A 26,443-nucleotide genomic window follows, 5' to 3' on the forward strand; every position below is an offset into this window, starting at 1 on the left:
TCATGATTTCCTGGTTCGTGGGATTGAGCCCAGTATTGGGCTTTGCACTGACAGCTTGAAGCCTGCTTGGGATTCTCTCTCTCCCTTTCTCTCTGCTCCTCCCCAACTATTTCTCTCTCTCAAAATAAATAAATAAATAAATAAATAAATAGTAATAGTTAACCGTATTGAGTAACTTCTATGTTACTCAATAGAGCCAGGCATGCTCTATATAGGCTTTACATATGGTAATTCATACTCTTCATTAGAGGCATGTGAAAAAGTACTTTTATTCTCCCCTTTTGCACTTATAAAAAACAATAAATTGAAAGACAGATACCATATGTTTTCACTCTTATGTGGATCCTGAGAAACTTAACAGAAACCCATGAGGGAGGGGAAGGAAAAAAAAAAAAGAGGTTAGAGTGGGAGAGAGCCAAAGCATAAGAGACTCTTAAAAACTGAGAACAAACTGAGGGTTGATGGGGGGTGGGAGGGAGGGGAGGGTGGGTGATGGGTTTTGAGGAGGGCACCTTTTGGGATGAGCACTGGGTGTTGTATGGAAACCAATTTGACAATAAATTTCATATATTGAAAAAAAAACAATAAATTTAGGAACAAACATAAATAAATCAACTATTGGAACTGGAAATGTTTACAGAGCTCTCTTAGAAACAGATGGATGAAGCAGACACAATAAGCAGAGATACAGAAGATGTGAATAATACAATGAGTTCAGTGTATTGTATATAGAGAATTCTACATCTAACAAACAGATAGTATGCTTTTTCTAGTACATGTGAAACATTACAAAAGATGACTATGTACTAACTTACAAAAGAAGTCTTAATATTACATTTTAATTTTTTCTAAATTTATTTTTATTCTTAATTTTTTAAGGTAATCTCTGTGCCCAAGGTGGGGCTTGAACTCATGACCACAAAATCAAGAGTCTGATGCTCCATGGGCTGAACCAGCCAGGCACCCCAATACTACATTTCAAAGCATCAGTACAACACAGCCTATGTTCTATGACTGTAACACAATCACATGGGAAATAACTAATTAAAGGATAGCTTAAAAATTTTTTTTAATGTTTATTTATGTTTGAGAGAGAGAGATAGATCATGAGCAGGGCAGGGGCAGAGAGAGATGGAGACACAGAATCTGAAGCAGGCTCCAGGCTCCGAACGGTCAGCACAGAGCTCCATGTGGTGCTCAAACTCACAGACTGCAACATTATGACCTGAGCTGAAGGCAGACGCTTAAGCAACTAAGCCACCCAGGCGCCCCATGGATAGCTTTTTAAATCCCCAAATGTCTGGAACCTAAGCACATACTGTTAGTAAATCTTGAATTAAAAAAGGAGTAAGAGGGGAAAAAAAGGAGTAAGAGAAATTATGAAATACTTTAAATAAAAGTTTGTCATATTTTCTAGGATACAACTATTTTTATTTATTTATTTATTTTTAATTTTTAATGTTCATTTTATTTTTGAGAGAGAGCATGCACGAGTGAGGGAGGGGCAGAGAGAGGCAGAGACAGAGGACTGGAAGTGGGCTCTGGACTGTCAGCAGTGAGCCCCATGAGGGCTTGAACTCATGAACCTTGAGATCATGACCTGAGCCAAAGTCAGACACTCAACTGACTGAGCCACCCAGGCACCCCTTGTTTTTATTATTATTATTATTATTATTATTATTATTATTATTATTATTTTAATGTAGGATACAACTAAAGCTTTAATTAGAGATGTAGAATATTAAATACATTTGAAAGAAAAAAAAAGTTTGGGCACAAATGAAAAAGCATTCAACTCAACAATGAATCAGTGGGATGCCTGGGTGGCTCAGTCAGTTAGGTGCCCTGCTTCCACTCAGGTCATGATCTCACTCCTCGTGAGTTTGAGCCCTATGTCCGGCTCTGTGCTAACAGCTTGGAGCCTAGAGCCTGCTTCAGATTCTGTCTCCATCTCTCTGCTCCTCCCCTGCTCACACACTGTCTCTCTCAAATATAAAAAGTAAAACAAAAAAAAAATTTTTTTAAAGAATGAATCAGTTATTAGAAAGAGATTTTAATTATCTGAGCAAATGGGTCAGGAAGAAATTCAAAACTTGAAAATGCCAGCAAACATTAAAGAAAGTACAAAATATTTTTAAATGTTTATTTTTGAGAGAGAGAGAGCGTGCACATACTCCTGCATGAGCCTCTTGTGCTCATGAGCAGGGGAGGGGCAGAGAGGGAGAGAGAGGAGAATCCCACTTGGGTGGCTGAGTTGGTTAAGCATCCAACTCTTGATTTGGGATCATGTCATGATCTCACAGTTTGTAGGACAGAGCCTTGTTTTGGGCTCTTTGATGACAGTGCAGAGCCTTATTGGGAGTCTCTCTCTCTTTCTCTTTCTCTCTCCCCTCCTCTGCTCTCTCTCTCTCTCTCTCTCTCTCTCTCAAAATAAATAAATAAACATAAAAAATTATCTCCAGGTGCCTGGCTGGCTTGGTTGGTAGAGTACGGGACTCTTGATCTCATGGTCATGAGCTTGAGCCTCACCTTGGGCATGGAACCTACTTAAAATAAATACATTAAATAAATAAATAATTATTGCACACTCTTTTTCTGGTTCCTGAAAAACTCATAAAGTAGTGAGAAACTATTCTTGGAAGTCAGTAGAATATGCCTATAAAATCATCTGGGTTGAGACTTTTGGGTAGAAAACTCTTTGATTAATATTCTAATTTCTTGGGGCACCTGGATGGCTCAGCAGTTGGGTAAGCCTCTGACTCTTGGTTTCAGCTCAACCTTGATTTCATGGTTGGGGAGATCAAGCCCCACATAGGTCTCTGAGCTGATATCGCAGAGCCTGCTTGGGATTTTCTCTCCCTCTCTCTCTCTCTGCCCCTCACGAGCTCTCTCTCTCTCTCTCTCTCTCTCTCTCTATCTCAAAATAAATAAATAAAGCTTTAAAAAAAGTAAATAACACACTGATTAAGTTAACTGGTATTTTATTTAGAATATTCGCTTTTTTTTCCTTACAATATTTGTATGTATATACATAAGTGAGAGGAACCAATAACATTCATTTCATGCATTTTCAATATCTAGTTTTAGAACCAAGATAACTACTATTGATTGGGTAATATTGTGGTTGTAGCCAGAAATCTTTTTTTTAATGTATGTATTAGTTCTAATTGCGTGTTTTTGTTTGTTCATTTTTTGCATTAATCACTCTCACAGGGGTTTTATGTAATATGAAACTTACTATACCTTTTACCTCTTCTGTGTATTTATTTCATAAGATCCAGCTCAAAGGAGTCTGTGTGTAAAACCTGAAACTTTCTTCCCTAAAAATAATGAAAAACAAATGCCCATTTTTACTATGTAGTACAGTTTGGTTTTTTTAGTATTACAAATCCACTATCAGTAAATAAATAGTACTCAAACAATTGGATATACATAAGATGTGGTAAGGCAGGGTGAGATTAGGAAGGAGGGATTACAAAAAGGTATGAAGGAATGTTCCTGGGTGATGGATAAATTCATTATCTTGATTGTGGTTATGGTTATATACATATATCAAAAGTCATCAAGTTGTGGACTTTAAATACATGCAGTTTATTGCAAATTAATTATATTTCAATTATACCTCAATAAGTGGGTGGAGAAGTCTTTAAAATTATCAAGATCACAAAACATAAGAAGTAATATTGATTAAATTATACCAAAATTAAAGATGTCTGTTCAATAAACAATATTATTTTTTAATGCTTATTTATTTATTTATTTATTTATTTATTTATGAGAGAGAGAGAGAGAGAGAGAGAGAGAGAGAGAGAGAGAGAAGGAGAGTGCGGATAGGGGAGGGGCAGAGAGAGAGGGAGACAGAATCTGAAGCAGGTTCCATACTGTCAGGGTAGAGCCTGATGTGGGGCTCAAGCTCACGAACTGTGAGATCATGACCTGAGCTTATGAGATATTTAATGAACTGAGTCACCCAGGCACCCCATTAAACAATATTATTGACAGAGTTAATGATGAAAGTTGGGAAGAAATATTTGCAATGTTTAAAATTAACAAAGGACTGATATCTGAACTATACAATAAACTGATGCAAGTCAATGGAAAAATATGGGAATCCCTATAGAAAAATTGGCAAAGGAAAACAAATAGGCAATTCATAAAAAAGAAAAACCAAAAGTGAGAAAAAAATTGAGAAGATACTCAAACATATTAATGATTAAAGAAATGCAAGGAGGGGCACCTGGGTGGTTGAGTGTTTGACTTGGCTCAGGTCATGATCTTGCAGTTCCTGAGTTCCAGCCCCAAGTTGGGCTCTATGCTGACCACCCAGAGCCTGTAGTCTGCTTCAGATTCTGTGTCTCCCTCTCTCTGTCTCTTTGCCTCTCTCCCGCTTGTGTTCTGTCTCTCTTACTCTCAAAAATAAATAAACATTAAAAAAAAGAAAAATAAATGCAAGGAGATATTTTAAATTCATGGCACATTGAAAAATTGGAAACTTGAGTAACATTAAATGTTGGCGAGGAAGTTGAGATATAGAAATCCCACCATGGTATGACATTCCAGAGTGTGGAGCTCAATACGCATGAGAAATTATCACAGAACAGAAGGAGAAATGTCCACCTACAGCATCATTTGTGGTAGCAGGAAGCTGGAGGCAATCATGGGAGTAGTGAACAAATAAAGCACAGGGATCCACATAATAGAATATCTTGCACCAGTATTAGGAGCAAAGGACTAGAAGGCCATGCGGTCAAAGAAAGTTTGTTTTATTTTTTAAGATGGCAGATATCACTGCACATTTGTATGCTAATGGGAATGATCTAACAGAAAATTTGATAATATAGGAGAAAGGGAATAATACAGAAGAAAGGTAAAAAGGAATAGACTGAAGTATAGAACTGAAGGGTGGGGTAGGGGTGAGGGATGGGAATGGCGGAGTGACAGTTGGCTTAAATAGTGGCAAGAATGACTCATTGTAACAAGATGGAAGTCTATGTATATAAAAGAGGAAGGGGGGTGTAAATTGGCCAGATTGGTGGTAGAAAGATAACTGTTTTCTTTTTTTTTTTTAATGTTTTATTGATTTATTTTTGAGAGAGAAAAAGGCCAAGCAGGGGAGCAGCAGAAAGAGGGAGACAGATAATCCGAAACAGGCTCTGAGCTGTCAGTGCAGAGCCCAACTCGAGGTTTAAATTCACCAACTGGGAGATCATGACCTGAGCCAAAATCAAGAGTCAGACACTTAATTGACTGAGCCATCCAGGTGACCTACTATGTTTTCTTTTGATTACTTTTATTTTCACAGTAAAATAAGAACCCAAATCATAAGCCAAGAGAAAGGAAAAATAAGGGATGCTAGATGCAGAGAGCTTTTGTGAATAAAGCCTCCCTTTCTTCATTTATACAGTGAGGGCAGCACCCAACAGAGATGGCCCCAAATGTGTCAGCTTTATGCAGCATTCATATCCCCTGATGCTTAGCATGATGTTTCTCTAAGTATAAGAATGTATACCAGCAAACACACCTTGGGATCTAGCTGGAGAGGAGAAAGGTGGGGTCGTTGATAATAGGAATAAACAGCATTCATTGAATGCTTCTTAAAGGACCAGCATGACACTGTAAGTAAGAGTTCTACCCACCTTTTCTCATTAAACCCTAACAACAACCTTACAAATAATACAACTGTTTTACAAAGAACCTAAGGAGTGTTTCCTCCTTCATAACCAGAGTCTTGAACATTAGAATGGTGAGTAACAAAAGGAAAGTCCCCTTAAAGATACTATTAGCTCAGATGCGACTCTTGATCTCAGGGTTGAAAGTTTGAGACCCATGTTGGGTGTAGAAATTACTTAAAAACCTTTTTTTTTAAACGCTATTGGCTCAGTTAGCTAATGGGAACTTGATTCTGAGCAGATGAAGCTCCAATCTCTGTGATAGAAGAAACCTAGGCAAAACCCTAGCTCCCCCTCCTGATCACCTGACCCATTATTACAAGGTGGGTGACCTTGAAGGAGTCACACATTTCCAGTTCTGTAAAATGGAATGATGGATGTTAAGTGAAACATTATCTCAGTTTGAGAAAACTCTTGCAAGTGAAATGATATATGTATGTATATGTTAATGTTTCCCTGTTACTATTACTATTATGACTGTTGCGTAAGCGTCCAGGACAAGGCCAACGCCTGAGGGCAAAGGTAAGCCTCCAGCAGAGAATGGACCCTTTAGGGTGCATATCAATACAGACCACGTTTAAAGAATTTTAGCCGGTAGTCTTGGCTCGGTAGGGGGCGAAATTTTTCTTCATCAAGGCTCGACCGTTCTGAGTCTTAGGCTTGAAACTCTGGAGAAAATAATTAGGCTTCTCTGGGCGAGATCCGGAACGCCAGTCCTAGGGATTTGAAATGCGACGCTGTGTGGAGCCTCACTGCCACCCGTTTGGTACCAGGAGGCGCCCATCGGATCCGTTCTAAGACTGGCCCCTTGCGGTGCGCCTGACCGACTATGGCCAGGATCTGGGAGCTGGTGCTGGAGGTGCCGGGAATCCGTGCCATTCTTGGACATAGTCCCTAGTGCCCTCTTTGCGTCCACCTTCGCCGCACCCCCCTCCTTTCCAGTGCGAGTCCGGGCTTGGAAGGCGTGAGCGCCTGTGGTGGGGACCGTGTTGCCGGTGTGGGTCCGCCGAAGAGTGGCGGGAACTCCGGCCGCCCCGACGGCGCGGTGACTCCAGTGTGGAAGAGGCAGCTGTTCTCCCAGGCGGCCGTGGGGGGCAGCAGAGGGGACCGCGACAGGTGCGGGAGCCCCTCCCGGGGTGGAAGTGAGAAGGCGGGCTTCGGGTCTGTTCCCAGGCTGGAAACCACCCCCGCCCCCCCCCCCCCAAATCCCCCGGAGAGGCAGGGCCGGCGCCGGGTCTGGAGGAGGAAGCGGCCGGAGACAGTGCAATTTCACGCGGCCTCTGAGGCTCGGGTTCCTCGGCAGAGTAGATGAATTATGGGGTTTCGACGGGTTTCCGGGGAAACTGAGGTGGCCTGAGCGTGAGGCAAACACCTCCCTCCTCAAAAACACACACAGAAAAAAACATTCACGTTCAGAAAGAAAATCCCGCAAGTGACCCAACCGGCTGGGGGAGTCGAGTGATTTGGTTAATGGGCGAGGCCAACTTTCAGGGGGCGGGTTTTGGAGCGCTCTCCCCACCCCCATCACCTTTCCCCTTTGGAGACATTTGGGGGCGTTTGGAATCTCGCCCCCCCCCCTTAGTCCAGCTCCCGAAGAAAAATTAGGGTGAGACCCATGCTCGATGTGCGTGGCCAAGCGGACAAACACTGGGGCGTGGGGCGCGCTCGGGGCGGGCAGCCGGAGGCTCCAGCCAGCTCCACGCCAGCCTCGCGCCGGAGGGGGCGCGGCCGTGACTCACCCCCTCCCCCTGCGCTCCCTCCTTCGCCCTCTCACAGACATACACCCCTCCCCTACTATCCCGCCCCGGACTCTGGCTCCGGCTCCTATTGCAGTTTGCAACCTCCTCTGCCGCCGCTGCTAAGTCGCCGGCGGCTCAGGTGGCTCCGCTTCGATGTCCTAGTCCAGCACCCCCCCACCCCCACCCCGGGCCGGATTCGGCGGGGCTGCCTTCACCCTCTGCTGGAGTCATGAGGGCGAATGGGGCTCTGCAGGTGCTGGGCTTCTTTCTCAGCTTGGCCCGGGGCTCCGAGGTGGGCAACTCGCAGGCAGGTAAGTGGCACGAGGGCACCCGCAGCCTCGGAACCCGGGACCCGAACCGAGTGCGCCGAATTCTGGAGGGCAGGGGCAGCGGCTGGGGCGGGGCGAGGCTGGGGGGTGCCCACCCCGGGTCCGCTGGGACCACCTAGGCGGAGACCGTCAGGCTCGGGTTCTCGGCGTGGTCCGGGCGGGGTCGGGATTCCTGAACCACCACCACCACCACCACCACCACCACCACCCCCACACACACACACTCGCTCAGCAGCGCGTCGCCGACCCTCTAATTCATCTCTCTCGGTGGGGCTGATGCCGAAACAGATCACACTTCTGAGGGTCCCTGTAGGGAGGGGAGCTGGGACCTCCGTTCTGTAAACGTGAGATGATGGGTGATTTAGGTCTTGGAGAAAGGGGTGGGGGGATGTCTCAGTTTGTTCCCCAACCGCGTCCCGGGGTTTCAGCACCTCCAGTTTCGTTGTTTTGCCGACAGGGCGGAGCTACGGAAGGGTTGGAGGGGGTTGTTGTTCTCTACTGTTGGAAAAACAAGGCAGGCACCTCCTCTTCCGTGAGTTGGCCTGCCCTGGGAAGGGCTGAGAATAACCAAAGAGCTAAGTACAGGTGACATCAGGTGAGAGGCCACGCAGAGGCCGACCTCCCTCTTTTCCTCAGAATAATAGAGTGGCAGGTCCCCGACTTGACCAACCTCGTTTTGTCAAGACCTAGATCAATTCAACTAATATTTATTGAGCAACTACTATGTATAAGGCTCCGGGCCAGGAGCTGTAGGGTCAAAGAGGTCCGTCCAATCTGTATTTCTCTTGTTTGTCTTTTTTCTCCCCAACCTGAGACCCAACAGGGCACCTCTCCTAACTTCTGAGCTTCCTGTCCTGGGAGTCCTTCCTAGACCCAGCTTCTCCCCCACCTACATTCTCTTTATTGTCTGACTTTGTCTCTCTTAGAGTCTAACAAGAGTCAGATTGCTCTTCTGTTCCTCCTGTCACTCCCATGCCACTGGAGCCCACCCCTTTGGGGTATCTCTGGGATCCTGGACACCTGAGGGTGCTGGTGTTGCTCACATTGGAGGAATCCTATTGATCTCTTCCCCTCCCCCAGACCTCAGCTTGGGGTTTGGCACAGCCAGGGCCTCTTCCCCAGAGTGGGAGTGGGAGAAACACCTGTGCTTCCCCCACAGTTGCTGGGCCTAAATTTAGACCCTGGGATCTTGAGATGTGAACACTCCCAGCTGGTGAAGGGCGGGGGTGGGGGGGTCTGGGGATTGGAGTGGGCGGGACTGAATAGAATGACTGTATCACTGTCCCATCCAGACCCTTGGAATATTCAATCAGGAACCCAGGAGTCCCACATCCTGGCCATCTTCCCTGAGGGAGACAGGAGGCAGGCATGGTTGGGTCTCTTTACCCTTTATCTGGATCCTGCAGCCTCTGGGCATCCGGCCCTGTCTCAGTCCTTCTATAGCCCCTTTGTCCTGGCTGTGATGGGGGTGGGGGATATTGGAGAGGAGGCCTCTGGTTGAGGAAGGGCTGGAGATTCTTGGTCTGACCCACCCCAGTGCTCTCTACCAAAGGAGTGCCCAAACCCCTCCCTGTGCCCCTGGTCCCTGGGTATTATCCCCTTCCCCCAGCCCTCCTCCCCACGCTGCCTTATTCCTCCTTAGAGATGTTTTTCATGCTCTCTTCCCGAAGAGGCCCTTTGCTCCCTGTTTGTGTAATATGGACTTTACCCTCAGGATGGCAGGGAACTGGGACCTCTAACACTGTAGCCTTCCAGACACATAGAGTCTTCACAAACACATAAAGGCAGGTGTGATGGATAGGGCCACCTGAATACTTCCTAATAAAGAAACCCAAGGACAGAACCAGTATGGGTTTCTGGGCCAGCAGGGGAGCTGTGTACATGCTTGTGTGTGTCGCAAGGGCACGTACACACACACATCACATACATACCCCACTTCTCTGTGCAGAAATCTTGACTCCTCCCTTATCTGGGGACAAGGGTTGGCACCTTGACTTGTAAGAGGGGTTGTCCTTCCAGGAAGGGGTTTGGGGTGGGGCTGTTCCCGAAATGACTAACCTTCCTAGTCTCTTTCCTTTCAGCCCAAGGACCCTAGAGTTCCCAGGATCCTCTGGGAGCTCCCAGCCAGTTTACCCCTCTGCTGGGTCTAGCCTACCCCGTTCCCATTGTGGGGAGCGATAGGGAATGGGAGCGCTCAAAAGTCAAGTGAGCAGACTAGGGGTGTATCTAGGAGGAGGGGTTGGGACCTCACTAATTTCCCTCCCTCCATTCCCACTCCCGCTTCCTAAGCTGCCAGCGCCTCAGGGAAGGGTGGTTGGAACAGGTGGAATCTACCCCCCCCCCCACCCTCCCCACAGTCTTTCACTGAGCCAGAGGAAGGAGACAGGGGTAGGGCTTAGGGTCCAAGATTTTCCATAGCCCCTATGTCCTCCATATGTACAAGGTCAAATGAACCCCCAAGACTGGCATGCCTTGTGAGGATTGCCATGTTACAAAACTTTTTAATGAATCTTTTGACAATGGAATTGGGTGGAAGGCTTAGAATCGGGGGAAGCCTCTGCTGTTTCTCTCCAGGCTACTGTGTATTTGTCGGAAAGTGTGATGCTGAGGAGCTGGGGTGTGTTGGGACAGGGGAAGGGAGAAGGGAAGCCAGAATTTAGGAAGGGGGAAGGGGTGCAGGGTAGGCAACCAGCTCCTTATCTTCCAGCTTTAAAGACAAAGCTCACATTGACCCCCTCTCCCCCCCAGAGCTCCCCCTTCTAGTGAGGTCACTTGTCTGAGGCCAAGGCTTGAGGGTGGAGGGGGGCGGGTGCTACTGAGGACAGGGTGTCTCGGGACAGGGTGGAGCAGCCCCCTCCTCCTAGATAGAATTGCCTCATTGTGGGCTGGACCGTGGCCCTGGGCACTGCCCCCACCCTCTGCCCCCATCCCACCCTCGGTAGACACAATAGGGGCTGTGTGCTAGCCCCAAAGAGATATTTATTCCAGGACCTAGAGAGAGGCAGGATGAGGGTAGAGAAGTAAGTACCCTGGTTGGAGAGGGGGAAGGGACAAGAAGAGTAACGAAGTTGTGGTCATTTTCTAACCTCTCTGAGGAGAAAAAAAACCTCCTACATCCTCTTTCATTAACTCCTTAGTACCCAAAGTAGCACCTGAAAGAGGCAAGAGGAGGCCCTGGTGGAAAGGGGAAACCTGTTCACCTTCCTGTTCAGAGAGATAGTGAGGGGATTGTGAGAGAGGAGAGAGTTCAGGCTCTCAGTCCAACATGGGCCTTTGTGTCTGTCTCTGGGGCGGGGGGGGGGGGGGTTGTGGGGGGGGGGTTGGAGGCATCTGCCTCTTGATCCTGTTGAATGTTACTGGAGTGGGGCAACCAAAGCGGGGGGACCAAAGACCATCTGGGGGGACCGGGCTAAAAACTTGTGTCCAGCTCTCTGCCACTCTCTGCCAGTCTGTCCCGGGACTCTGAATGGGCTGAGCGTGACTGGCGATGCCGAGAACCAGTACCAGACGTTGCACAAGCTCTACGAGAGGTGTGAGGTGGTGATGGGGAACCTTGAGATTGTGCTCACAGGACACAATGCTGATCTCTCCTTCCTGCAGGTTAGAGTGCCTGACTCCCTATCTCAACCTGTTTCCCCCTTAACTCCACCCACGGAAGCCTGGCATCTGGGACCTAGGGTCTGCCTCTGTAGCCAGGGATACACGGGAGCTGGCAATGAGAAGCGGGCAGGGGTGGCATAGTGTTCTGCAACGGGGGCTAATGTAGAGAGACCCCTGGGACCGATAGGCACTGGAAAGATGAGGAAGGGACTAAGCAAGGACCCTCCCGGCAAGAGGAGCTCTAAGAAAGAGAGGGTAGGAGACTAGAATTCCCCAGTCACTTCTGCTGCCTGTCTTCCTTTGCAGAAGGGACACACTAGTGTGACACCAGCTCCTCCCCTACTCCAAAGTAGGAATCAGAAAGAATTTGAGGGGTTAGGGATTCCTTAATGCTTTGGGGAGGGAGAGGAGATTGAGGCTTTTCGTCCTGTTGTCCCTCCCACTGACATGGTCTCTGTTCCATCACAGTGGATCCGAGAAGTGACCGGCTATGTCCTCGTGGCCATGAATGAGTTCTCTACACTGCCACTACCCAACCTCCGGGTGGTGCGGGGGACCCAGGTCTACGATGGGAAGTTTGCCATCTTTGTCATGTTGAACTATAACACCAACTCTAGCCATGCTCTGCGCCAGCTCCGCTTTACTCAGCTCACCGGTCAGTTCCTGATGATTTCTTCTAGTCTTGCCCCTCAACCAACCTGCAGACAGGTGCCTCCTCGATGGTAACCCGAGACTGCTCACTAAGTGCCCCTTTCATGGGGCCCACCATCTTGAACATTGCAGTCTAAAGTCCCACTACTCCTTAAACCATATAGGGCCCTGATAGGGAGCAAAGGCGTCTGCGGCCCAGGGGGAAGGTCTTTATGTCCCATGGGTCTGGAGTTGGAGCTGGATCTGTTACCCACTCCTCTATCTTTACTTTTATTTTTATTAAAAATTTTTTTTTAATGTTTATTCACTTTTGAGAGAAAGAGAGAGAGAGAAAGACAGAGGCATGAGCAGGAGAGGGGCAGAGAGAGGGAGACACAGAATCTGAAGCAGGCTCCAGGCTCTGAGCTGTCAGCGCAGAGCCCGACACGGGGCTTGAACTCATGGACTGCGAGATCATGACCTGAGCTGAAGTTGGATGCTTAACCTTAACCGACTGAGCCACCCAGGGGGTCCCCCGCCCCCACTCCTCTATCTTTAAAAAAAATTTTTTTTAACGTTTATTTATTTTTGAGACAGAGAGAGACAGAGCATGAACGGGGGAGGGTCAGAGAGAGGGAGACACAGAATCCGAAACAGGCTCCAGGCTCCGAGCTGTCAGCACAGAGCCCGACGAGGGGCTTGAAGTCACGGACCGCGAGATCATGACCTGAGCCGAAGTCGGCCGCTCAACCGACTGAGCCACCCAGGCGCCCCTCCTCTATCTTTATAGTACAGTGTAGTTTGATGTCCCTCCTTCCCCAGGAATGAGGATCCTATCTCCTCCCCCTCATAATTCCCCACTGGCTGGGGAAACACGAGAGTTAGATGCCGCATGGCTACCTTCTACTTCTCCCTGTCCCTGTCAGTTGGAAAACACACAGGTAGGGCGGGGGAAGGAGGTGGCTGAGTCAGGGATCTTCTCTCTTGCTTTCCCTTCCCCTCCCCCACTGGCTAAACCGGATTTGGACAGGTGTCTGAGGAGGCAGAAGTTTTCTTTTGGCCTGGCTCCTCCTCTACATTACAAGGCAAGCCTTTTCTGCAGTTCGGATTTAATTAGACATATTCATCTGTCCCTTCTCCCCTCTTTCTGAGTCTTGGGTGGCCTTTTGGGTTGGTGGGGTGTGTAGGGAAGAGGAGGTCTGCTGCAGCCCTTAAGCCTGTCACTTCTCTTCCCTGTCTCAGAGATTCTGTCAGGGGGTGTTTATATTGAGAAGAATGATAAACTTTGTCACATGGACACAATCGACTGGAGGGACATCGTGAGGGACCGAGATGCCGAGATAGTGGTGAAGGACAATGGCAAGAGCTGTGAGTGAACATGATCAAGACTGCTCCCCTGCCCCCACCAAACCAGAGTGACCCCTTTCCCATCATCATTATATCCTTAATTCGAACCCACCTCTCCACTGAAAAAACACCTCAGGCTCCAGACCCAAGGAGCCTGCCAGGAGGGAGGAGGTCAGTCTCCTAGAACCCAAACCCTAGAAGCAATATGTGAAGAAAAGGAGCAGAAGATCTGTTACTAAGTGAGGAAGCCAGATCTTTGGGCTCCATATCCACATCTTTTTCCATTATAACGTTTTCCATTCTCCCTGGAACCTACCCTTGATCAAGATCTGCTGTCCCTGTCCACTCACACATATTCCTGCTGGGTTCAGTTTGCCAAGGAGGAAACAAGTTCCTGGGTTCGGACTGGGGCTGAGCTTGGCAATTGCCCCAGACCCACCCCTTCAGCTGCCCTGTGGGTGGTATGGATGTGTGGCTCCACCCGTTGTTGACAGGTTCGCTTGAGCCCGGCCCTGCTCTGGAAGGGCAAGGAGGGACACTGCCCTGGCTCTTTGCTTCCTGGGACTGGGGTGTCTGTGTGCTGACATCATACCCTGTTGATTCAAGCAAGGCTTTCTTAGCCCTGACAGCCCTTTGTGTTGCTTTCCTTCCCAACCAGGTCCCCCCTGTCATGAGGCCTGCAAGGGGCGCTGCTGGGGTCCTAGACTGGAAGACTGCCAGACATGTGGGTTTTCTCCCTTCTAAAAACTTCAAGTTCATGCACTTTCATATCCCTGCCCACCCCAATCTATGTTAACACTGGGAGTAGGGACAAGCCTAGAGGGCAAGAGAGTGAGCAGTGGTCTCAGAATACAGTCTTTTTTTTTTTTTTTTTAATATTTATTTATTTTTCAGAGAGACAGAGAGACAGAGTGTGAGCGGGGGAGGGGCAGAGAGAGAGGGAGACACAGAATCTGAAGCAGGCTCCAGGCTCTGAGCTGTCCGCACAGAGCCTGACATGGGGCTCGAACTCATGAACCATGAGATAATGACCTGAGCCAAAGTCAGTCACTTAACCGACTGAGCCACCCAGGTGCCCCTCAGAATACAGTCTTAAGAGCCCTGACAGCCATGCTTTCTCTCTTTCTATAGTGACCAAGACCATCTGTGCCCCTCAGTGTAATGGTCACTGCTTTGGGCCCAACCCCAACCAGTGCTGCCATGATGAGTGTGCAGGGGGCTGCTCAGGCCCTCAGGATACAGACTGCTTTGTATGTACCACCATTTGCCTGGGTTCTGAAATGGGGATGTGGGCTTTGGGAGGAGGTCGGGGTACATACATAACGTGAGTTTTATGAATCTCCTGTGTTCCTAGGCCTGTCGACTCTTCAATGACAGTGGGGCGTGTGTACGCCAGTGTCCACAGCCTCTCGTTTACAACAAGCTAACTTTCCAACTGGAACCCAATCCCCACACCAAGTATCAGTATGGTGGAGTTTGTGTAGCCAGCTGTCCCCGTAAGTGTCTAAGGAGAGGAACAATGGTCGTGGAAACTAGATTTTAGACAACATTTGAGGAGGTAAAAGGGATCAAGTTGGGTGGTAAATAGAGGATGTAGGTTGTGATCATCTGACAACCTCCAGTAAATGATCCCTATGCCCTACTCCCCCATCTGCTTCCCCATGATTTCTAGTAATTGCTCCTAGTTCTGAAACAAAGAGCAAAGGGCCTTTCTAATCCATAGGACAGTGCTTCAGGAGCCTTCGGTGGTAAGTCGGGGCAGATCCAGCAAAGAGCAGGAGGGAGCAAGGTTCAGTTGGTGGTTGGCAGTGTTCCTCCCTTGTCACTAATGGTGCCTTCGTCTTTCCTAGATAACTTTGTGGTAGATCAAACATCTTGTGTCCGGGCCTGTCCTCCTGACAAGATGGAAGTAGATAAAAATGGACTCAAGATGTGTGAACCTTGTGGGGGGCTGTGCCCTAAAGGTGAGTAGGAGATGGCGAGGAGTTGGCAAAAAGACCTCCTTTCCCCAGAGACCAATCAGGCCCCGCCCACTGAGCCTCTGTTGTGTTTGCAGCCTGTGAGGGGACGGGCTCCGGGAGCCGCTTCCAGACTGTGGACTCTAGCAACATTGATGGGTTTGTGAACTGCACCAAGATCCTGGGCAACCTGGACTTTCTTATCACTGGCCTCAATGGGTTAGAGACTCTGCTTTCCTTTTCTAATCCCTCACCCCATCCAGCCCCTCACACTTCACTACATTTGGTTCAGCGCTCCATATATGCAGCTGATTAAGAATATAAGTCATAAAATTTTAAAAGTCACACAGTACCTGACCATGCCTAACTCCGTCTCCCACCCAGGGCTTGAGGCTTGAATCCCCTCAGAGACATCCCTAAGCAATCTGATACCATTTAGCTGAGTGGCAAGAGACAAGGACATGGTGTCCTCTTTTTTTTTTTTTTTTTTTTTTTTTAAGATTTTAGTTTTAAGTAATCTCTACAACCAACGTGGGGCTCGAACTCACAACCCTAAGATCAAGAGTCTCATGTTCCACCGACTGAGGCAGCCAGGTGCCCCTGCCTGAATCAGTTTTTTTTAATGTTTCCTTCTTTATTTTTGAGAGAGAGAGAGAGAGGGAGACAAAGAATGCCAAACAGACTCTGCACCCTCAGCATGGAGCTCGACGCTGGGCCCAAACCCACGAACTGTGAGATCATGACCTGAGCTAAAATCAAGAGTCTTACACTTACCCAACTGAGCCACCCAGGAACCCCCTAAATCAGTTATTTAACGAGAGTTGCCACATGATGGTTTTCTAATTCCATTAGTCCTTTTACATTTATTTGTTGGCATTTCAGTGTTAGGAAGAGTCTCCCCTTCCCATTTATTTGTTTATTCAATAATACCTATTTCATTCAATTTTTTATAATCTTTTACAGTCATTATTTTGGTGTTCAGTTATCTCTGAACTGGCCAATGGGGGCACTTCCATACCGTTTGGCATAAGATGCTGTAAACTCATGTTATATTTTTCCTGCCCTAGCCCTTTCTCCAAGGAGCCCTGTTCCCTTTCAGTGGAGGATGGTGTTTAGAAACTAAGTTCTGAGCCTAGGCATGCTTGTTGCTACTGGGTTCTACCTCTGCCTTGTCAACTGATTTTTACTATTCTTTCCAGCGACCCCTGGCACAAGATCCCTGCCCTGGACCCTGAGAAGCTCAATGTCTTCCGGACAGTACGGGAGATCACAGGTGAGTGATCTTGTCTGAGAGGAATAGGTAAACCACTGGCACAAGTTGCTACGTAACTACTTATAAAATCATGTCCCAAGCAACAGAGGAAGGACCAATAGAACCTGAGAAAGCAAGGGGCAAAGATTCCCTGCTCACATACTTCTCTCTGGCCCCCCAGGTTACCTGAACATCCAATCCTGGCCTCCCCACATGCACAACTTCAGTGTCTTTTCCAACCTGACAACCATTGGGGGCAGGAGCCTCTACAAGTGAGTAGTAAAGAGTGTGGAGGTAATAGTATCTCCAGGCAATGAACCCTGTTTCGTAGGCATCCTTGCGTGAAGTACAAGGTGTTGTGTCATACAGCAGTCCCAAAGGGTCTGCCAGTCTGAAGAGGAAAAGGCAAAAGGAAGGGGTGTCCGTCTCAGTGATCTGACTGTCCCAGAGCAAATTTGTTGAATGAACATGAATCCACTGCATGGTCATTTTCCCCCCTTCTCATCCTGTCTCCTTGTTCTCAGCCGGGGCTTCTCTTTGTTGATCATGAAGAACTTGAATATAACATCATTGGGCCTCCGATCTTTGAAAGAAATCAGTGCCGGGCGTATCTACATAAGCGCCAATAGGCAGCTGTGCTACCACCATTCTCTGAACTGGACCCGGCTGCTGCGGGGGCCTCCGGAAGAGAGACTAGACATCAAACATAACCGGCCCCGCAGAGACTGTGGTGAGGGACACAGCCCCCAGGGTGGTGGGAAGAGGAGGTCAGGGAGGAGAGAGTACAGTGTAAGGACTGTCCGCCCCGGAAGTAGAAGGGATGGGGGTGGAACCAAGGAGAGGGGCATGTCGAGCTGGAGGCCGTTATGAGGAAGAGTTCCAAAGAGGGCATGTTAGAGCTCTGACTCCTCCTAACTCACCCCTTCCTTTCCAGTGGCAGAGGGCAAAGTATGTGATCCCCTGTGCTCCTCTGGGGGATGCTGGGGCCCAGGTCCTGGTCAGTGCCTATCCTGTCGAAACTACAGCCGAGGCGGTGTCTGTGTGACCCACTGCAACTTTCTGAATGGGTAATAGTGAGGGGCGAGAGAGTCAAGAAGGGATGGGGGTGGGGGGGTTGGGACCCCGGGATGGAGCTGTTCAGGTGGCACCTGAAAGCCGTTAGATGACTCTCTGCATATGCCTTGGTGGGAATGAAGAAGGGGACCCTGTGGTTGGGGGATCAGGAAGTAAAGGTCAGGACTTAGAAGTGACCCCCTCCTTTAACCCTCCATTGCAGGGAGCCTCGTGAGTTTGCCCATGAGGCTGAATGCTTCTCCTGTCACCCGGAGTGCCAACCCATGGAGGGTAGTGCCACGTGCAATGGCTCGGTACGGTAGCAACACCAGGATCTCTAAGGGAGAGAGGGCAAGGGCAACACTTGAAGGTCCTGGGAATGATATGGCCAAATCCCAAGGCCACCACGGGGAGGCCAGATAACACTAGGGTCTATGGGTGAAGCCTCTTGAATGGCTGGGTTGGTCCTTGCTGGGAGGTATGAAATTGACATTGGCATCCCATCCTTCCCGCCCTTCTCTCTTCCACCCAGGGCTCTGATGCATGTGCTCAGTGTGCCCATTTTCGAGATGGGCCTCACTGTGTGAGCAGCTGCCCCTATGGAGTCCTTGGTGCCAAGGGCCCCATCTACAAGTACCCAGATTCTCAGAATGAATGTCGGCCCTGCCATGAGAACTGCACCCAGGGGTCAGTGATGGGCTGATGTGGGGGGAAGGGGAGAACATAAAACTAGGGGGAAAGTAGAGGGTAAAAGGGAGCTGAAAGAAGAAAGGAACTATGACTTAAGAATCACTCTCAGCTGCATAATGAAGGATTGGAGAAAGGGAATCTCAGTAACAGCATACAATTATACCACAGTTTTGAGAACCTGGAATAACCCCAGCTCAGGGGAGTTTCATTCAAGAGAGGGACTCAGGAAGGGATGGCAAGCTAGAGATGGGGGCCATGTCTTGGACTATGATTTGGGCTCCAGGATGGGACACTATGGTAGGATCTGAAACAGTGTTGTATGTTGAGGCTGTCAGAATTGAGCTTCCTATGGGAGTCTCCCAAGCTCCCATTTAAGGAGGTGACTTTGTTCTCCAGGTGTAAGGGACCAGAGCTACAAGACTGTTTAGGCCAAACACCAGCACTGATCAGGTATGATGGGCTTGGAGATTTAGGAAGCTGGGGATATTTGGGAGAGAAGCTAGGGAGGGGGCAGTTGCCTGCTGGGAAGAGATGACTCTATTCATTTTGACCTTCTATATACACCACTATCACTGGACTCAGAGACACAAGAATCCAGGCTTCTGGCCTTCCCTTCTGAAAATTAGCTTGTAGTAGCCTCAGGAGGTCCAGATTTAGGCTAATCCTTTCAGTGCTCAAAGACATGTGTATGTGTGAATGTTAATTTCTTGTACCAAATCTGTACCATAAATGACATTTGTTTTTTTGTTTTGTTTTATTTTGGTTATTGTTGTTTTAAAGGATGTTTGTTTGTTTGTTTGTTTGTTTATAGAAAGGGAGAGAGAGAGTGCAAGCAGGGGAGGGGCAAAGAGAGAGAGAGAATCCAAGCAGGCTCCACACTATCAGTGTGGAGCTTGACACGGGACTTGAATTCCCTAACTGTGAGATCATGACCTGAGCCAGAATCAAGAGTCTGACACTTAATTGATTGAACCACCCAGGCGCCCCGGCATAGGTGATATTTGTAAGGGAGGTGTAGGCCTAGGATAATGCTGGGCTTCTCTATCCCACAGCAAAACCCATCTGGCAATGGGTTTAACAGTGGTAGTAGGATTGGCAGTGGTTTTCCTGATCCTGGGAGGCACTTTTCTCTATTTGCGTGGGCGCCGGATTCAGAATAAGAGGGCTATGAGGCGCTACTTGGAACGGGGTGAGGTAAGTGCCTAGCCTAATCTTGAAAGGTACCCCATGCCATCACTCTTTAAGAGCCTCCTTTCCCAGAGATTTGATCCTTTTCTTCAAGGAGGTAGTATGGCCCATTAGAAAGAACTCTGGCCAGAGAAATGGGAGACATGCATCCTAGTCCTGATTTTGCCATTAATTTGCCACATGATTTTGAAGTTACTTTCCTTCTCTGTGCCTCATTTTATGCACATGTACACAAGAAATAACATTCATCCTTACAGAATGGCTGTAAGGGTAAAAGGGGCTGATGTATGTGGAAATGCTTTGGAAAGTATAGGGAACTGTAAAGAAGTATTCAAGGTGACAGCATTAGCAATTCTTCCCCTTCCCTCCATCAAAGGGGAAACCCAGCCCTCTTAATTGCTGGTCTCATGAACACAAAAAACTTCCTCAGTCCTTAGGGTCTGTTACTCCCCAATAAGCTTGCAACGCTTCTTAAGACTAAAGACAATTCCTCTTCTTGCTCCCACCCCTTTGGGCTTTGTGGCTCTGAGCATCCACCTATAGGGAGAGAGTTGGAGTGGGGCATGGCAATGGGCTTGAGTATTTTCTTCCCTTCTGCTCTTCAGAGCATAGAACCTCTGGATCCCAGTGAGAAGGCTAACAAAGTCTTGGCCAGAATCTTCAAAGAAACAGAGCTGAGGAAGCTTAAAGTGCTTGGCTCGGGCGTCTTTGGAACTGTGCACAAAGTGAGTGGCCCGCAGAAAGTCTGTGGAGGAGGAGGGGAAAGATCTAGGGTGAAGGAGAGAAAGATTGAGGGAAAGGGCTAGCCTGGGGAGAATGACCTTTGGCTGACTCCTGTCCAAAACTTCTTAGGGAGTGTGGATTCCTGAGGGTGAATCAATCAAGATTCCAGTCTGCATTAAAGTCATTGAGGATAAGAGTGGACGGCAAAGTTTTCAAGATGTGACAGACGTAAGTGAGGGAAGGGTGTTCTGTATGCCACTGGGAAAGAGGTCAATGTTAGATATGCTTATGTAAAGGCATGGTCCTGTGTCAGTAAGTACTGTTAACCATACCGATGTCCTTGAATGTTGGGATAGCCCTGATCTGGGTGTACATATGTGGACCTGTTCGATCCCTGGATAACCCCTCTTGTGTCTCTTAGCACATGCTGGCCATTGGCAGCCTAGACCATGCCCACATTGTACGGCTGCTGGGACTGTGCCCAGGGTCATCTCTGCAGCTTGTCACTCAGTACTTGCCTCTGGGCTCCCTGCTGGACCACGTGAGACAACACCGTGGAGCACTGGGGCCCCAGCTGCTGCTCAACTGGGGAGTACAGATTGCCAAGGTGAGAGGAACCTGGAGAAGTCCTATGACTGAACTGCCTGGCTGATGGCTGGCAGGGAGTTGAAATTCGGAGGTGCCTTTAGGGTTTGGGATGATTCTGGAACTCAAGGAGCAACTCCCCCAACCTTGAGAATACTTCCTTCCTCTGTAGGGTATGTACTACCTTGAGGAGCATGGTATGGTGCATAGGAACTTGGCTGCCCGAAATGTGCTACTGAAGTCACCCAGTCAGGTTCAGGTGGCAGATTTTGGGGTGGCGGACCTGCTGCCCCCTGACGATAAGCAGCTACTACACAGTGAGGCCAAGGTGAGGTGACACAAAGGGCTGGGTAAGGAGGTGGGGGTGGAGTGAAGCATGGGGACAGGAAGCAGTCAGTGGTCTCCTTCAGAGGCAAAGAGATGCTTCATGGTAAGTTCAAGGAGAGGAACTTGGAGATGCCAGAAGTACGAGTTCAGAAAGCAACAGAGAAAAGAGTGATAGAGAACTTGGGGTTTAGAAGTGCTAAGAAAATTTTTAGAAATCAACTTTTGCCTTCAATTCCCCAGACTCCAATTAAGTGGATGGCCCTCGAGAGTATCCATTTTGGGAAATACACACACCAGAGTGACGTCTGGAGCTATGGTCAGTCCATCTGGATACCCTCCATATCATCACTGGCCCAAATCCCATAGTTGCCTTTTGAGAGACCCCTTCTTAGAATTTCTAGGCCCTTCGGATCTTTGTGTTAGATTAAATTCTGCCTCCCCTTAGTCTTCATGCCATGTCTACTGTTTTGCCATCAACTAGTCATGTCTTCCTATACCAGGAGTGACAGTTTGGGAGCTGATGACCTTTGGGGCAGAGCCCTATGCTGGGCTACGACTGGCTGAAGTACCAGACCTGCTAGAGAAGGGGGAGCGATTGGCGCAGCCTCAGATCTGTACCATTGATGTGTACATGGTCATGGTCAAGTGTGAGTTACCTGCTGATCCTAGCCTTTTTTTTGTTTTTTACATGTTTATTTCTTTATTTTGAGAGAGAGTGGGAGTACGAGCAGGGGAGGGGCAGAGAGAGAGGGAAAGAGAATCCCAAGCAGGCTCTGTGCTGGCAGCATAGAGCCCGACTCAGGGCTCAGTCTCACGAACCGTGAGATCATGACCTGAGCCAATCAAAAGTTGGATGTTCAACCTCCTGAGCCATCCACGCACCCCTGCTCCCCCAGCCATTTTCTAACTGACTTCCCTCCCTACTCCACTTCCCTCTTATGGCTCTACTTCTACATCTTACCCCTAGGTTGGATGATTGATGAGAATATTCGCCCAACCTTTAAAGAACTAGCCAATGAGTTTACCAGGATGGCCCGAGACCCACCACGGTATCTGGTCATAAAGGTGAGAAGGAACTAGTTGTTGTCAAGGAGATCTAGAGGAAAGCAGACTTGGCAGGGCAGGAACGAGGATCCACCTTAACAATCACCTGTCCCTACAGAGAGAAAGTGGGCCTGGAATACCCCCTGGAGCAGAACCCCCTGCTCTGACAAACAAGGAACTGGAGGAAGTGGAGCTGGAGCCAGAACTTGAGCTGGACCTGGACTTGGAATCAGAGGAGGATGGCCTGGCAGCCACACTAGGCTCTGCTCTCAGCCTGCCAGTTGGAACACTTAATCGGCCCCGTGGGGTAAGGTACTTCCCAGCGCTTCAAGACTTTCTGCACCCTGAGCCCTCTACATACCTGCACCCTCATGAACCCCACTGATACCTAGATTAACTACTCAAAGGCCCCCATGGTGAGTAGATTTCTCCCTTAATCAAACTTCTTCTTCACTTTTTTTCATCCTAGAGCCAGAGCCTTTTAAGCCCATCATCTGGCTATATGCCTATGAACCAGGGTAATCTTGGGGAGGCCTGCCAGGTAAGGTCTGTCTCTTTGAGGGGCTACTGCAAGGCTAGGTGGCAGTGTCTTAGGATCCATAGGGGCAGTGTGGGACACTTTAGAAACATTTTAGGGTTTTTTGTTTTGTTTTTTGTGGGTTTTTTTAAGTATTTATTTTTGAGAGAGAGACAGGGTGCGAGCAGGGGAGGGGGAATGGGAGAGAGGGAGACACAGAATTTGAAGCAGGCTCCAGGCTCCAAGGTGTCTGCACAGAGCCCAATGCAGGGCTCAAACCTATGAACTGTGGGATCATGACCTGAGCTGAAGTGGGATGCTTAACTGATTGGGCCACCTAGGCACCCCGAAACCTTTGAGGTTTAATCAGTGTCCTACAAAAAAAGAAGGCTATGAACAACCCAGTCTCCAAAACAAATATCTCTTTCCTTGTCTCTGTGTAAATCTCTGTTTTACTTTCCTCCTTAGGAGTCTGCAGTCTGTGGGGGTAGTGAGCGGTGTCCCCGTCCAGTCTCCCTGCACCCACTGCCACGGGGACGCCTGGCATCAGAGTCTTCAGAAGGCCATGTGACAGGCTCTGAGGCTGAGCTCCAGGAGAAGGTGTCAATGTGTAGGAGCCGGAGCCGGAGCCCACGGCCACGTGGAGACAGTGCCTACCATTCCCAGCGCCACAGCCTGCTCACTCCTGTCACCCCACTCTCCCCACCAGGATTAGAGGAAGAGGATGTCAATGGATATGTCATGCCAGATGCACACCTCAAAGGTGCCTGACTCTTCCTAGGGTTTTCCTCAGATCTTTCTCTAATCCTTTCCCCAGGCTTATCCTAATCCTTTTATCTTCTCTGATCTTTTTTAACTTTATTTATTTTTGAGAGAGAGCACTGCTCTTGCAAGCAGGGGAGGGGCAGAGAGAGAGACAGACAGACAGTCCCAGACAGGCTCCACACTGTCAGCACAGAGCCCGATGTGGGGCTGGATCCCATGAACCTGGAGATCATGACCTGAGCCGAAATCAAGAGTTGGATGCTTAACTCACTGAGCCACCCAGGCGCCCCTTGTCTTCTCTGATCTTATCCCTCCCTTTTCATTTTTTCCTTTCCCCCACTTCCCACTGCCTACTACCATGTTCTCCACATACCTAGCCTCTCTTCTCAATCTCCAGGTACTCCCTCCTCCCGGGAGGGCACCCTTTCTTCAGTGGGCCTCAGTTCTGTCCTGGGTACTGAAGAAGAAGATGAAGATGAGGAATATGAATACATGAACCGGAGAAGAAGGCGCAGTCCGCCTCGTCCCCCTAGGCCTAGCTCTCTTGAGGAGCTGGGTTATGAGTACATGGATGTGGGATCAGACCTCAGCGCTTCCCTGGGCAGCACACAGAGTTGCCCACTCAACCCTGTGCCAATCATGGCCACTGCTGGCACAACCCCGGATGAGGACTATGAATATATGAATCGGCGACATGGTGGGGGAGCTCCTGGGGGAGATTACGCAGCTATGGGGGCCTGCCCAGCAGCTGAACAAGGGTATGAAGAGATGAGAGCTTTCCAGGGGCCTGGACACCATGCCCCCCATGTCCACTGTGCCCGCCTCAAAACTCTACGTAGTTTAGAAGCCACTGACTCCGCTTTTGATAACCCTGATTACTGGCACAGCAGGCTTTTCCCCAAGGCTAATGCTCAGAGAACATAACCCTGCTTCCTAAAGTACTCAGGGAGCATTTCATGGCAGCTAGTGCCTCTAGAGGGTACTCATCTTCTCCCTAGTCCCTCCCTCACAGGTCTCAGCCCCATTTCCCCAGTCCCAGACAATTCCATTCAACCCTTGGAGGCTTTTAAACACTTTGACACAAAATTCTTGTGGTATGTAGCCAGCTGTGCACTTTTCTTCTCTTTCCCATTCCTGGGAAAGGAGGTTTTCCCTATTTTGTGTGCTTTCCTAATCCCATTCCTCAGCTTCCTCAGGGGGACTCCCTGGAGATATGAAGGATTACTCCCATGTCCCTTTTTTTCAGACTCTGACTTGTTGAGATTAGGCTTTAAAGTGTGCTTGTGTTTCCCATCAGACTCCTAAGGAAGAGGAAACAGGGGTACCCTGGCAGGGGAAAGTAAAATTTATGACTCAGTCCCCTGGAAAGAATGGAAAGCTCCAAATCTTGAGTGAAGAAAGAGATTGGGCATAGATATTACTATTAATTGAGCATTTACAATGCCAGCCATCATCCTAAAGTTTACCTACATTATCTCACCTGATCCTTACAACAGCTCCGTGAGCTAGGGATTATCCCATTTCACAAAAAAAGGAAACTGAGCCTTAAAGAGATTAGGTAAGTGGCAGGTTCAGGATTCAGAATCGTCCAATGCAGGTTTTCTTACTGTAAGATATCAAGGAAAAGTGATATAAGTCAGAGTCCTTGTAAGGGGCGTTGCCTTCTTATTTTTGCACTGAATCAAGCCCAACAACCACAGCCTCCTCCTACACCCAGGCTTCTCATCTCAGGAAGTGGGGGTAATGGGGTGGTCAGAAGGAAAAATAACTGGACATTTTTGTGTAAACCATAACCTACATGTGCTGTAAATGATCACTTCTCACCCAAGGGACAGATCATAACAGTCCCAAGAGCCACTTTTAGGGTCTATTCTCATCCAGTAGTGGGAAGTTTCCAGTTGGAATAGAAAGAGGACCCAGCTTCAGGCCTCTGTCTCCTTGGATGGGAAACGGTGTATCTTTTGTATCCGTGAAGTTTTTTGTTTTGTTTTTATACATGCTTGAATAAAAATACCAAAGTTTTTCAGCTTCCCGACTGTCAAATGAAGAAGACCTTTGGTGTGTGGGATAGATCATCCCTTTGCTCTTCAGCAATGGATAACTACCAACCACAGCATGCCGCCTTGTGTCTTCTGACAGTCCTACTCTGTCCCTTGCAGCTTTCTCCAGCCCTACTTTTCTGAAGACAAGCATAACACACAGTCCTTTTCATTTAAGGCTTTTACTAGAAATCTCTACAGGGCAGCCACTTGGGAATAACAAAAACAAGAAAACCCACGTTTGGGAAAATAAGAAAGCCCGATAGATGTGGTCCCTTAAGAGATGGAACACTAAAACTCCCATATGTTTCAGAACTCTCATTCTCTTGAAAAAGTCTGTATCAACACTTCCCTCAAAGTGGTGCCATCAAAGCCTACTGTTGGAGCAATGGTGCCATCTTCAGTGGGACTCTCCGGACTATAGCTGCCCAGTTAGCCCCTACTCCTTGTACTCTAGGTCTCCTTCCATAGGAGTTCCATAGTTCTTGCCCCTCCCCGTTCTCCCAGCACCGGAGGATGATTGGACCGGCTGAGCCGGTCCCGCCAGCCGCTCCAGGGATCCGAGGAAGGGCGCACCCAGCCTCCCTGCCCTTAATGTAGCCACTCCCTCCTCGCCTGGGTTCCACCCTGCTCCACCCAGCCCCGCTGCCTAAACACCCATCGCCCCGCTGTAGCTCCGCCCCTTCTCCCTTAGCCCGCCCCTCTCTATTACGGGTTCTCGCTCCGTGCTCCTGGTGGATGTGGTTTTTCCGGGAGAGACCACGCTTCCCATGAAGCTCACCAACTGCTCCGCCTTCCCGCCGGAGCCTGACCCTTCCCAGAGTGCTTGGCGATTCCGGCGTGCGAGGCCCTTGGAGGGCAAGGCCCCAGGGCCTGGCTTAAGAGCGCGAAAGGCGAACTGGGAATTGTAGTTCAAGAGTCCGCAAAGTCGACTAGAGGCGGCCTGTAGAAGGGACTCGTTGTCCCAGCGTGCCTTGCGCTTCAGCCC

The 26,443-nt window shown here is 48.7% G+C and overlaps 1 protein-coding gene and 1 long non-coding RNA gene across 6 annotated transcripts in view; one reads left to right on the forward strand and one right to left on the reverse strand.

The window, feature by feature from the left end:
* Positions 1–23,877, reverse strand: part of LOC123386613 — a 41,944-nt gene extending 18,067 nt beyond the window's left edge. For 2 of the 4 annotated variants that reach the window (XR_006600785.1, XR_006600786.1), the window contains exons 1-2: positions 23,790–23,877; positions 3,244–3,320 (exon numbers count right to left, since the gene is read on the reverse strand). This is a non-coding gene — a long non-coding RNA (uncharacterized LOC123386613). The remainder of the gene's footprint in view (positions 1–3,243; positions 3,321–23,789) is intronic. The other 2 variants (XR_006600787.1, XR_006600788.1) reach the window with 1 other exon arrangement.
* ERBB3 (erb-b2 receptor tyrosine kinase 3) lies at positions 7,451–25,442 on the forward strand. 2 transcript variants are annotated; one of them, NM_001319274.1, is made up of 28 exons: positions 7,638–7,719; positions 11,186–11,337; positions 11,806–11,992; positions 13,210–13,335; positions 13,973–14,038; positions 14,446–14,564; positions 14,669–14,810; positions 15,165–15,278; positions 15,371–15,491; positions 16,472–16,545; positions 16,706–16,796; positions 17,049–17,254; positions 17,459–17,591; positions 17,801–17,891; positions 18,110–18,264; positions 18,664–18,717; positions 19,320–19,461; positions 20,061–20,180; positions 20,308–20,406; positions 20,600–20,785; positions 20,936–21,091; positions 21,331–21,406; positions 21,591–21,737; positions 22,058–22,155; positions 22,253–22,441; positions 22,604–22,675; positions 23,120–23,414; positions 23,814–24,340. In NM_001319274.1, exons 1-28 carry the CDS (start codon positions 7,638–7,640, stop codon positions 24,338–24,340), a joined length of 4,020 nt encoding a protein of 1,339 aa, NP_001306203.1. The 2 variants fall into 2 exon arrangements, with proteins under 2 accessions (XP_019689412.1, NP_001306203.1); XM_019833853.2 differs by lacking the exon at positions 20,936–21,091 and having other exon boundaries at positions 7,451–7,719; positions 23,814–25,442.
* Positions 25,443–26,443: the final 1,001 nt, after the last annotated feature.

This window comes from Felis catus, chromosome B4 (assembly GCF_018350175.1).
Source record: "Felis catus isolate Fca126 chromosome B4, F.catus_Fca126_mat1.0, whole genome shotgun sequence".
Taxonomy (NCBI): Eukaryota; Metazoa; Chordata; class Mammalia; order Carnivora; family Felidae; genus Felis; species Felis catus.